Source organism: Argiope bruennichi, chromosome 4, assembly GCF_947563725.1.
Source record: "Argiope bruennichi chromosome 4, qqArgBrue1.1, whole genome shotgun sequence".
In the NCBI taxonomy this organism is placed as follows: domain Eukaryota; kingdom Metazoa; phylum Arthropoda; class Arachnida; order Araneae; family Araneidae; genus Argiope; species Argiope bruennichi.
In genome coordinates, this window is record NC_079154.1 from 67607344 (window position 1) to 67621399 (window position 14056).

General features: G+C 24.6%; 1 protein-coding gene across 1 annotated transcript; it reads left to right on the forward strand.

The window, feature by feature from the left end:
• Window positions 1-683: 683 nt before the first annotated feature.
• LOC129965977 (39S ribosomal protein L28, mitochondrial-like) lies at window positions 684-13710 on the forward strand. Its single transcript, XM_056080297.1, has 7 exons — window positions 684-916; window positions 1263-1379; window positions 3897-4038; window positions 7473-7616; window positions 10729-10858; window positions 12515-12569; window positions 13570-13710. Exons 1-7 carry the CDS (start codon window positions 747-749, stop codon window positions 13634-13636), a joined length of 825 nt encoding a protein of 274 aa, XP_055936272.1. The 5' UTR covers window positions 684-746; the 3' UTR covers window positions 13637-13710.
• Window positions 13711-14056: the final 346 nt, after the last annotated feature.

The window sequence follows — 14056 nt, forward strand, 5'->3', positions numbered from 1 at the left end:
TCGTTAGGGGATTTTCCACTCTTAAAGAAGGTTTCGTTCGAAGTAGGATGTATTTTAATGCTTCTCGACGCCTGCATTATTGTAGTGACATTTTCAAAAGAAGAATCCGAAACAATAAATGTTGAGTGACTTAGTTTAACAGAGTGCAGACTTTTCAGCTCTTGAAATATATAAGAAATTAGAGCAGATATTCTTACTTTATGTCCAGAAGATAAAAACAAAAGCTGAGGGAAATAAAATTAATTGGAAAAACCAAACTTGGAGTACGAAAGCAAACGCTGGAGTCCGTAAAAGCACGAGACAAATAATACTTTATCTATCTATCTTCATGATGGAATTTTTCCAAAATAATCTATAGATTCGAAGAATAGAATCTATAGAATACCTGTTGGAAAGTTTCGGAGACATTTTTATACAATTTTTTTTTCCACAACTCATATTTAACGAAATTTCTTTATTTAATGCAAATAAGGATAAATATGATTACAAATATCATTTAACAGTTATCTTCAAGTTGTCTTACTTGGTTTTTTGATATAATATCTTTCGTTTCTGTAATATGTTCAAACTCAAGCCAAAATTTCTCATTTATCACATGACAAGCATCAGCTCTTGTGCGATTGAAGCTAACGCAAACTGTTGCGACGCTTTAATGATTTGGCAACACCAGTTTGTTTATTTACTATAATTAAATGTGGTTTGTGGTAGTCTTGTTTCAGTTTAACTAGTAATTTTTGATTGAAAACATGTTCAAGTTTTTTAATGTAAAGTCTCTCAAACCTCATCCTAACAGTGTTCAAGCGAGATTGCCTGATGCGTACAAACAATACATTGAATCATTAAAATTACCCCCTACACCTGTGCACTATATTCCAAATGATATGAAATATGAATTGCACCCTTTGACTAAAGAGCGGTAAGTTGGCATTAAAAACATAACTTTATACTTATTTTCATGAAATTTTATTTAAGGAATCAAAGTCATACTTCATCATTTACAAGAAAAGTCCCCTTTCCCCCTTCAGACTCCTTTCACAATTTCTGCGTTTGTTATTAGAGAAAATTCAATTTTCAGTGATTGCCGTTTCCTTGGGGAAAGATATTCCTCCTATAGTATATTTTTTATGTAAATTTAAATTTATCCTTCATATATGTATATATATGTTACGGTCAATGTGAATAATCGGTTATTATTGATATTAACCGGTCATTATTAATACCAACCGTTTTGGTTATTATTAATAATTTCTGTGTTTGCTTAGAGTGCGGAGAGAAGATAGGCCTATACCATTAAAGTTTCCTAAAGAAGCTGATGAAGGAATTTGGGGTGGTGAAGGTGTTATACAAGGATTTAATAAAGACAAGCCGAAACGAAGAAGGTAAATTTTCTTACTCCATTTTTAATTTTTATATATGCTTGATATATTAACTAAGTTATTTGCTTATATTCTGATCATTATCTTCGTAATTATTTGTTGGTGTAGCTGCAGTACTTTGTTATTTTTTTTATACATTTTAGTTTTTGTATAATATTCATTAAATAAATCTTTTTAATCTGCATTTTTAAAATATATTTATTATTATCTTCTATTTTTCAACTGGGTGAGTTTTGTAAGCCTTTTCAAATTAATGCAGCTATGTTTGATCTATTGTATTTCATTTTTTACATGTATTTCAATTTTTAAAATTATAAACTTCAGCTACTAATTGATGCTCTTATTCAAGAATTTGATATTGATAGTACATAGAACTTTGATCTTCAAAATGTTTTAAATTTTAGCTTTTGAATTATTTAAAAATATTAATTTACACTATAATGTCTTTAATAATGCTTTTAAATTATATGAATGTTACAATAAAAAATTGTTAATCCTTTGGATGATTGGAATCCTCATTAAATTATTTGTACCAAAATCTTTATTAATGTGTGCATTAATTTTTGATCTGTAGTTTAGTGAAAGGCTTATAAATTAATAATATGATGCAACAATGATATTCCTTTTTTCTTTCTTTGATTACATATTGTAAAAATCATGATTTTCTTCTGAAAATTTCCTATCATAGTGTAAAATGACTTTTTTTTTTTTATGAATTAATAATTTCAGTGCAGTTTGGATGTTTATTATAAAATAGTAAATATTTGTTCAGTTATATTGTGTTTAAAAATTATAAGGTCTGTTTTGAATAGCTATCATGTAGTTTAACTTCATGTATTTATTTTTGAATTATATAATAAATTAAATTGTGTGGTTTATTTTAAATATATACAAAGAATTTATGCTGTCAGTAAATTTAATATGTTTGGGAGAAAGGGAAATGAATTTATTTAACCTCTAACATTAAGTGTAATGATATTCTTTATGTTAATATTCTCTCTATATATATTTACTATCAGTATTTTAACACAATATTTTTTAAATAAATTCTCTTTTTTACTATATTTTTATTATTGCATTTCAGCCATAATTATAAATAAAGTTTTGATTAATGCAGCATATAGATTTTTAAATGTTTTTCTTATAGTGTCAATATTATTGATATTCATTGTTTTAATTTTTATTATTAAATTATTTATAATTGTTATTATTCTTTGTTAATATAATAAAAGACGGTCAGGTTTTAAGTAATTAAAAAATGCTTCTTTTTTGCACTTTTTAAAAACATTTTTATGCAAATACACATAATATTTTTCATACATAGCACACCTTTAAATTGCAATATGTTATTTATGAAATTTCCATAAATTTCTTTGAGAAATTTTTTCAAATATATTTGTTTATTCTGAATTTCATGTTATTGACTGCAATTTAACAAAATATTTAACCTCACGCTACTTTTTTCAGCATCAATTATTTTTCTGTTTTCTGATTTAAAATTATTAACTAGATCTGTATATTTAAAATTACAGACATTTTTAAAAATTTTGATGTTTTTAAACTCTTAATTTTATAGAAATTTAAAGAGAATTTTATGCTCTGTTAAGTATGAAAAGTGAAATGGAATTTGTTTTGTTACTAAGTGTGTGTGTAACAATTGTGAAGATGATGAATTTGTGTTATTTTTAACATAGAGATGTTTTAATGCATTTTTAGCCCACATTTAATCATTATTATAGATTTAGCAAAGTATATGATTATATATGAAGCAAATTTTTATTGTGTTTGTTTTCTACATTTTTAGATTATATACATCTTTTTTATTTCAAAAATTGAATGATAAGTGATGATATAATGATAATAAATGATAGTAAATGTTTCATTCAGAGATTAATTACCTACTTGCTATTTCAATATTTAAAAATATTGAAGATTCATATAATACATACTGTAGTGTAAAATATTATGTTCTTTATTTAAACAAAAATACAAATTAAGTTCCTTGGGTCAAATAATCTTTCCAACTCTGTGTGTGAAAATTTTATGGATAATTTATTTAATTGTTCAACAATTTTTAAAACATTCTTTTTCCTCTATGAAACATTATCTGCCTACTAGTATCTGTTCAGTTCTAATACCTATTAGTCATAATACTTCAGCTTCTGATCTAATACTTTAAAAGTGAAAATGCATTGCCACTGGTGATATTAATTTTTTAGTTATTGTTAACAAAAAATATAAGTAAGGAATTTCCATATATTAAATTCTTTTGAAAATATAGATAGAAGTAATAGTTATTAAAATTGTTAAGAAATGAACAATTAATTATTTTTTTTTGTCTTGGTAATAAAATTGTTTGAAAATATGAATACAACATAATTGTATCAATTACTTATAATTATATTAAATTTTTACTCTACTATAATTTTTTTGATATTTTAAAATAGAATTAAGATTATCTATTTGAATGTACTTGTTATATTTAAATAATTATGTCATGTATCACTTTTCCATTTTTAGATTTCCACAGTATTGGGTGCCAAAGTTAAAGAAAGCTGTTGTTTATAGTGAAATTTTGAATCAATATATGGAGGTTACAGTTACTGAACGAACATTGAGACTTATCGATCAGTATTATGGTTTTGATCATTATATTTTAGGTGTAAGTATTTCTTTTATCTTTAATTAAATAATTCAGTATTGCTCTTTTAAATCAATTTCTTCACAAATGATTTTTCTCATATTTAAATTTTTATTCTTTGTAAAAGCATGTCTTTAATTCTATTGCTACATTCACAAAAATGTTGTTAGAATGATAGAATTCTGAATCTGTAATAAACAACTATTATGTTTTTCCATTTAAATCCTACTTCTTAATTTAAAATAACTTGCATTTGAAAGTGTACTCTTTATACAGCTGCTCATTTTTATTTTTTCAGATTCTATTGTGAATACAAGAAAAATTACATTTTTTATTTCTGAGTTTAATATTTTCTATATCTTTATTTCTGTACCTCTAAACTGATAATAGTATTCTGTATTGAGAGATATCTAATAACATAATAAGAATAAATAATACCCCTCCTTTTTTTTTTTTTTGCCTGACTTTATGATTAGCTTTAAAGCCCTTTAACATAATTGCAAAAATATACTGGCTATGCCATCAATATTTCTGTTTCCTCTCCTCTTGTCACATCCAGATTTCATGTTTTACTTATTTTCCTTTTTATGTAATAAAATTCATACGAGATTTAGTTCAAGTAAACTTATCTATTAACCAAATAAAAATTTTCATTGTGCTCTAAATTAAATAAATTAGTTTAATATTTAAAATTAATTTTACTGTCATACTGCTTTCCATAGATTATAATCAAGTTTGTTTTACCTGTTATAAAGGATTCTATTATACACTAAATTATATATAAGTAAAAACAATGTTTGTAAATCTTTGGGGGGGGGGGAAACATGCTTCATTTTTTGTACCATTTTCTTGTTTTAGAACGATAATAAATTGAAACACTTGTAAGCTAGATATGACTTCGTGTGTTAAAATTTCTGTTTATTTTGTACTGTTTTAACTTTCTGCAGGTAACAAACTTCAAAAAAAAAAAAAAAAAAAAAAAAAAAATTTGCATACTTTATGAGCACAAGATATTATAAAGGCATTAGACCTAATTGTAGATATTTCTGTGTAATATCTCTTAAATTAATACAGAACATAAACCTAATGGTTGGTCTTTTGTAATTGTTACAAAGTAAATATACTGAACTTTCAAGAATTTACCTTCTGTACTGTCAGTTAAAAAAAAAAAAAAAAAAAAAAAAAAAAAAAAAAAATCTGTATGCTTTTAATGAAGCAAGCTTGAATCTTTAAAAAAAAGAGAAGGAAAAAAAAATATATATTTATCTAAAGAATTTAATTATTCATATGAATGCTTGTCATGATTATTTACAAGTTACTTTAATAACTCAGGAAATGCTGAAATCTCGTGAAGAGAGTGGTATAATCTCCTGAGATCAAGTTTTGAACTTTACAAGTATGCACACTAATTTTTAGAATAAATAAATTTATTTATACTATGTACATGAAGCTTTTGTATAGTTTTCAATATGGTGTTCATGACTTCTGGAGAATTATTTTAACCCTTTATTTACTGACGGTACTTAAAAGTACCATTTAAATCTGGCTTATAACTTCACAATATGACAATTTTTGCTGATGGTATTCTAAAAAACACGGAGAATGTAACCCAAATAGCAAGAGGTTAATATGAGCTAAAAGTAGGACTTAAAAATATTTAATTAATAATTAAATTAAGATATTTCTATTAATTAAAATATTTTTCTTGGGTTCCCTGGGATTATTCTGCAAGAAAACTTAACTACTAATGCAAAAATGAAGTTGAAAAATTGATAGTAATATAATTTGGTAAACAAAGGGTTAAATGATACACACAAAAACACATTAGAAGAAAAGCAAGTTTTGCTTATTCAGTTGAATTAAAGCTTCCTACAATCAAGGGACTAATCTTCTCAGCCCATTTAAAAGCTCAATGCAAACTGAATTTCTCTGTCCAAGACTCTTTTGTTCCACATTCCAAAACTGCCCAGTTCCATTAACAATAAGGAGAAGAGTCACACACCTAAGGAGTATTGCATCTACAATCTTATTGGTAAACAAAAAACATCTGTTTTTCAACAGTCACAATTTCGTCACAATGCATTTCTAAAATTTAATGATTTGATTACCATTTATTCCATACTATAATTTTAATTTGATTATATTTAGATATTGTTTGCCTAAACTATACGATTAATTGGTGAACTATATGAATTCTAGTTCAAACTTTCTTTCATTCTGAAAGAGGCAAATAATATTGATATTCTTATCTGGAATTCTAAGATGTTCCTTACTTATGGTAAATTATAGTTTAAAAATATACCTTTGTTTGGTTAGACTATATTCAGTTAATCACGAGTTAAATTTCCTTTAGATAAAATCATAAATTCAAAAATGTTTAATTTTTAATCTGTATTTAATTGCATTTAGATATTTATTTTTCACTCATTTTTTTCATTTTTTTTATCTTTTACTTTTTAACTGCTATATGACACACCAGTTGACATACATACATACATACATATATATATATATATATAATAAACATTAATCAATATTATATATATATATATAATATTGATTAATGTTTAGTATGATGTCTCTGGAATGTAATAAATATCTAAGAAATTTGTTTGAGTCACTAAAAATGCAAGAGGAAAAAATTGCAGATGATATTCAAATTGTTGAAATTTAATATAAAATATTGGTGTATTGAAATATAATATTAAAATGGTGAATAGCAATAAGACTTGAACATATACGGTAATGTTTTACTTTGTGTGTGTGTGTATATAGTCAAATTGTTTTTGTTTGGTCCTTTTTTTTCTTATGAATTCTAACATAATGTTTTCTATCAGTTTGCATATGTGCACAAATACAATGTGTATGGTATGTGTAGTGCATATCTCTTCAACTAATTCCAAAATAAAGTAAATAATATATTCCAAAAATAAATTAACTCTAATGTCTTTAAGTGATTTTGTTTATCACAAGAAGATGTGATTTTTGGATTATGAAAAACTGTATTGAATTATGCACATTTTGAAAATTTCACCATGATTAAAATTAGAAATTAGATTTAAAAAATGATTTCATGTGTAATTTATTTTATTTGAGAAGCTTGTACTCATTATTTCTTAAACCTTTGACAGATTATCGAAATGGGACTTCATTAATTTTTTTTTTCTTAATATGGTATTAAAATTTTTTTGTTATAGTAATTTATGAAGTTTCAGAATATAATGTGCATGTGTAATTTCTTCTATGCAATCTCTATCTACCACACAAAAATAGGCTTGATTGTATATATTGTAATTACACAATAATGTATTGCATATGTATGTTTGAACATAAATATATATTTTATAAAAAATTTTAAATTGCAATATTTATGCAATGTATAAGGAATTACATTATATAATTTGCATATTATTACATATACATATGTTATATGATATTTTTTACTTAATAAATAGAGTCCAGTGCAAGATCTGAAATCACAGCTGGCTCTGAATATTAGAAGAAAATTACTTTTAGCCCTCTTAAATGAAGAGAAGCATCATAAAGATGAAGCAACAAATCAAGAAGTTTTAGAAAAATACAAAAAATATATGATACCAGTAAGAAATTTTTCATTGTTTTTTAATAGGTAAAAGAAATTCAAAGTGATTTATAATATTATTGAACTGACTGCAAATGGCTTAATTACTACTAATAATTCAAGAACACAAATTGATTGGAATAGTTTTCAGGCCATTTCATTTACATTACTAAGCTTTAAATTACAGTCTAGGAAACTCATAAGTATTGTGACAAAGAAATAGGTAAGTGCATTCTTCCTTTTCAAGTTAATTTTTAATAAGTTTCTTTCAAATATTCATGGAATAATTATTTTTGTTTTTATTAAATTACCCATCACTTATGGAATAATTGTATAGAATTTTCAAGTAAAATTATTATTTGTATGAGTAGAAGAAACACAAATAGAAACTGGTTATCTTTCTTGCACAACTATTTATATCTAATAAATATTTTTCAGTCTGATATTCCTTGTATGTTCTTGATTGTTTTATTTATTTTTCAATGAAGCTACAAAAAATTATAATTTCAAATATTGTTTCATTCAGACATTCTTATTAAGTTTTTTAAAGCATTCTAAAGCTTAATAATACTTTGCAAACTTTTTCCTATTAATGCTTTTAACACTTTAGTGGACACTCACACAACATGTGTATGATAGCCAGAACAATTGCTATTATCCTCTCATCAAAATGTGTGATGCTACTCTTATGTTTTATGTATATGTTCGTGCATGTTGAATTATTTCATTAATTTACCTAAAGTTTTTAAGAATTAATTTCTCAAAAATATTTCCATCACCTGGTGTATTTGACTGCATAAATATGCAGGCATTGAGGTCTTAATATTTGTTGATCAGCAAAATAAAAATTCAGCCTTTACTTGAATATCTGTGTTTCGATCACTTTGTTTTTAGACGATTTCTTTTGTCAGATGTATCAGCATGCTATCACATTTTTATTATTTTTTTCCCCTTTTGAATATTTAGTCATCAGTATCTTAGAAAAGTAACTTGTTTCGTGAAATTGAAAGCTACTTGATTGCAGAGGATGAGAATGTCAGAATGCTACGTATTAACTGATGTTTGATTTCTTTTTTTCCTGCTTTCATCTTTGAAGCTGTTTATTTTTGGTAAATCATTTTGAATTTTTATCAGAATATATTGCAGAAATTTACTCTCGGATACCATGTTCCATTTATTTACGAGCGAATACATTAAAATTTGGAATAATCTTAATATGTCGTGATATATTTAGAGACATTTCTTTTGATGTGGTTATGTGAATAATTTCTTTCTAACTTATTAGAAACATCTATTAAGTCTTTTATTAAAGCATAATTATTCATCTTTTAAATATGAACTGTAGTTATTTGCTTTTTACTTTAAAAAAATTGCTTATCTATTGACATGTATGTAATAATAATCAAAATTTATGTGTGTTTGTGTCTCTGCTGTACAGGACAGGCTGTCTGACTTTCTTATACATATTCTGTTTCAAATATACTTTAGAGAGTGGGGATGTTTATTTCATATTTTCTAAAATTTTAATTCATTAAATTTAGCTCTTGATATTTTTATAGTGATTTCAGAAAACATTATCTGGCCAAATATGATTTTTATATTGTTTTCAGAGTAAGAATATTACCAATGCAACTTTACCAGTGTTGTTACCATGCAACCTCTCCCTCCTTCCCAGTATCGCCAATTAAAATAATATTTTACTTTGTTGCAATATTAGTTTTATTGTTTTAATGAAATGTAGGCGTTATCACTTAATAAGCATGATTCTGAAAGCCCGTGTAATTAATGAGATTGCATTATATTTAAGAAACTTATTTCTGTCTTTTATGTATTTTTTCTTGGCTTAACATTTTTTTTTTTTTTTTTTGCTTGCCTTGGAGCATTTTCTTATGCCTGTATATCAATTTGATTTTAGATGTTCCTCTTCAGATCATTCGTATATTTTAAAAACCATTCCTTTTTTATACTGTAGTTATTATTATATTTTAGAATCCTAAATGTTTTAGCTAATTTTTTTAAATTTATCCTAGTTGAGTTGACTCAATTAGGTTTAAAGTTCATTTTATATTAATTAATTAAAATAATCTGTTTAACAACTATAAATAAAATTTTTGTGTGTTTGTGAAGTGCTACATACATAGATTTAATAACTGAAAAATGATGTGCTTGAATATATTTTTTTGTCATTTATTTCCTTTTCATATATATAAATGTATATATTTCAAATTTCAGTTTTGTTTTATTTATTAAAGATGCAATCTCCAGTCTGTTCTCTGTAATGAATTACAATTACAATTAATTCATTATAGCTGCATCCAATATTTCTCACAAATTTTAATGGCATCTCTATAAAAACAATTCTTAAATGGAGAATCTCTATTATTGAGTAAAAGTTTGTCAGTAAAGGAAGTTTATTGAAATAGATTGAAACCATGGATGTCCTCTCCCTTATTTTTAACCTGAGATTTATTATGCTTTTATATTTGCTTACAAAAGTACTCTTAGTGCTTTTGTAACTCATATTTTGGGTAGAAAGAGGTTTTGAATTAATATCATGTATTCCATATTTTTTTTAAGTGAAATGTTGATAAATAGAATCTAAAATTCCAGATATATTTCTATGGTCTTACTTTATTTATAAAATTTGTTAATTAATTGTAATAGCATTTTTTTAATACTATGTATCATGGTACCAAGTGGTGTGGAGAACAAAATTAGATTTGTTAAAATTTCAATCCTCCTTTAGAGTTTTCAATATTTGTAAACTCATATGTATAGCTTATTTGTATATGATTAATTCATTAAATTAAGTCAACCATTCATGAAGTTATATATATATATATATAAATTGGTGGTTATTCTGAACTGATTTTTTTATTTGTTGTTTATGAATCGTTTATTTTCCAAATTTAAAAACTGTAACAGAAATTTCTTGAATGAAAGTTGAGAAGCGTTATTTATTTATTTGGCTAAAATGGAACAAGTAGGAAAATTTTAAATTTTCATTTTAACATTCTCTTATTGAATTTGTGTACCTAAATTCATGTAATGTACCGAATTGAATTTTTATTATTGTTTTGTAAATGGTTTTGCCTTTATTTGAATTTTACATGAATGAATCTTTTGTTCAGAGGGAAGAAGCTGAATGGTTTGGGTTAACTGAAAGAGAAGCTGTTCAAAAACAAAGGTTATTAGAAGAAGAAACACAACCAGTGCCTTTGAAGCATGCTTTCCGTCAGAAATATATAGAAGAGTTAAAAAGTACTGATTATTTTGCCTTTATTTATTCTTTAGTTATTGTTTTATAACTGTCTCTCTCTCTCTCTCTCTCTCTATATGTGTGTGTGTGTGTGTGTGTGTGTGTGTGTGTGTGTGTGTGTGTGTGTGTGTGTGTGTGTGTGTGTGTGTGTAATGATATTTTTAAATCTAATTTAAATATTCATTTCCAAATTTGTATCTGAATTTAGCCCATATTAACTTCTCTCTGAAATATTCACTTATTTCCTGATCCAATTCTACCTTTTTTTATTTATTTAATGGTACATGCACTCTATAAAATACTTACTTTTGCATTTTGACATGCTCCAAGTAAAGGGATAAAAATCTTTAATGCTTGCAACATTCTTTTAAACATACCTAAAATTCCCTTGCCTAAATCTACACTTGACAAAGAAATTCCTATCAAAATATCATTACAATCACTAAGGGGAAAATTTCTGTCTGTTTTGTTCTTTTGCACTTTTATCAAGATGTGTCAGTTTCATCATCGTTTCTTGTACATAAGAGGTTTCCTAGGATGGAATAAATCGAAGTTAAAAATTCAAAAATGTCTTCTATTTGGCCCTGCAACTGCTAAAAAAATGTGTTATCTTTTTATTTGTAGATGAAAGATTTGTCCACATAATTATATGGTTTAGTTTATTTCCTTATGAGTTTAATCATTTGAATATGCTTATAGAAGTATTATAGAAATCCCATATCTATATTCCTATTTGTTATACTCAGTATGTGTAATGTCATAAAAACTACTTAAATCTAAAAATGCTTACTTTTAAAAAAGGATCCTTACACAGATCTTAATTTGTCATCTCAATTTCTTTATATAATGTATAATTACGTTTTTCTGTAATTTAAAAAAATATTTTGTCACAATTTTGTCAAGTTTTTTTTATTGTAGTTTTATGATTGAAATACATTAGCTCTCAGCTTTAATTGGCAGCACATATAATATTCTGAATTGCTAAATATAGAAAGTGAGAACAAGAGAAAATTTAATTTATTATCCCAGCTTTGTTGAATCTTATATGTTGTTGGATATATAAAATCAAATACAAAATTTTTCATCATATATGCTTCTACGTCAATGGCGACATTTTCAGAGATGATGTATCCATGTAAATTGATTGTTAATTTTAAGAAATGTTGAAAAGGATCACAGAATTTTTATGGTTAATCTTGTAAAAATAAATTTAATTTTTTATTAGTGATAGTTTCCATTACTATATATATATATATTATCAAGCCAAAAAGACATCCTTTGTTTTAAAATGGAAAATATGATGTAAATGCAATAAAAAGTATGCATTATTATAACATCTTATATATTGGATGCATGTATTCATGCGTATAGAAAGGTACTTTTTTTGGCTAACTTGCTTAATTGTGCAGTTATTCCTTACTACACACCTTGTTACTGCATGCTAAAAAAAAAATTTCAGAAATTTAATGTATTTAATATTCATTACCTATAGTTATGCCAATAAATGAATATAATTTTCAGTGATTTATATTATAGTGCATTTTCTTTTGTCATTTTTTTTAAGGTTTGTTAGTATGAACCTATAACCCTAAAAACTCAGGATTTTATTATAAATTTTTGATGATATTGAATCTTGTCTTATTTTTTTCTTCCATTAGGAAAAGCAGCAGGAGTAGTTGAAGAAAACGAAGGAACAAGCGAAGCTGTTGAAGAGTAAGTCAAAAATAATAAAAATACAATGAAATATAAATATATTATATTTATCTCTTTTATTCCAATTGTATGATTTTCTTTTGGGCTTTTTGGTGTAAAATTTAGTTTTTAGTTAAAATTTTTATTTTGACAATATCTGATTTTTATATTAATTGACACATCTGATAGTAAAAAAAAAAAAAAAAATTCAAATATATTAATTTTTTGCAAAGATTATATGTTTTATAAATAGTTTATTATTATTGTTATTCCTTTATAAGATTGAATGTTGTTCACTATAGAAATAAAATAGTACACTAATTTTTTAAAAAAAATCTCCATTTTTATTTAAAAATGAATTTTATATGAAAATTCTTTACCTATTAAAAAAAGAGAGGGGGGGAGGGGGTATAATTTAAATTTTTTTTTATTATTTGCATTAATTTGTTTTAAGATCTGATAGAAATGCATCGCTGATATCTAAGAATGATTCCAATTAGAAAATCTTCCCCGTAGTCTTGCAGTGTATACACAATAATGATAGTTATCTAATGTGCGATATATAAGTTACTTTTATTTAGAATCCATTTAATTTTTTTAAGATAAAAAGATTGATTTTATTTAATATTTAATTTGCAAAAATGTTGTATTTCTTGAAATTAAAAATTGACTGTCTTTAAACATAACCTATTCTATTCTTTTTTTCCATCATTAAAGTTATAAAAATTTACTGTATAATATATTTTTATAAAAAAAAATGTGTCTACATAATTATTTAAAAATTTATTAATTTGAGATAAAATTTGCTTTATGTGGATTATATATATCATTAATTTCTTTATTTTTTTACTCCAAATAAATCTTTTGTATTATAAAAACATTTCATGCATTCTATTTTACTAAAAATGTATGCCACATTTAGTTTCAGTTTATCTCCAATAGAACTTGAAAAACTGTATATTATTATTTTATTTGAAAGTTTTGTAGTTAACTTTAATAACAAACATTTCTCTTTTTGTAGACAAGAGGAGAGGTCTTGGCTTTCAAGATTTAATCCATTTTCAAGTAGAAAAAATGATGAAAAATAACATATTTATCTGCTTTTAGCTGGACTGAAATGTTTGTAAATATCTAGGAAATAAAAAAAAGTAACAACAATAAACTAATTGTCTTTTAAATGAAATAATTCTTTTTAAATTCTTTGAAGTTGATTTTTTATTTAATTTCCCTGCTTAATCAATAATATATATAGCCTAAATAATTGAATTATATTGACTATAAAATAGACGGTCTAATTATTACTTTACATTTGCACTATTTCTTTTAAATATTAAATTTTTATAAAATTTCTTTTTTTTAATTTGAACTATATGTTATATAAAAATTAAATTCTTATTGTCATGTATCTAATAAATTTATTATTCTGTTGCAAAAGTAATGAAAGTGATCAAAATAATCTTCTAACTGAAGATGAAACAAAATTCATTTTTTGAATATGTTTGTATAGG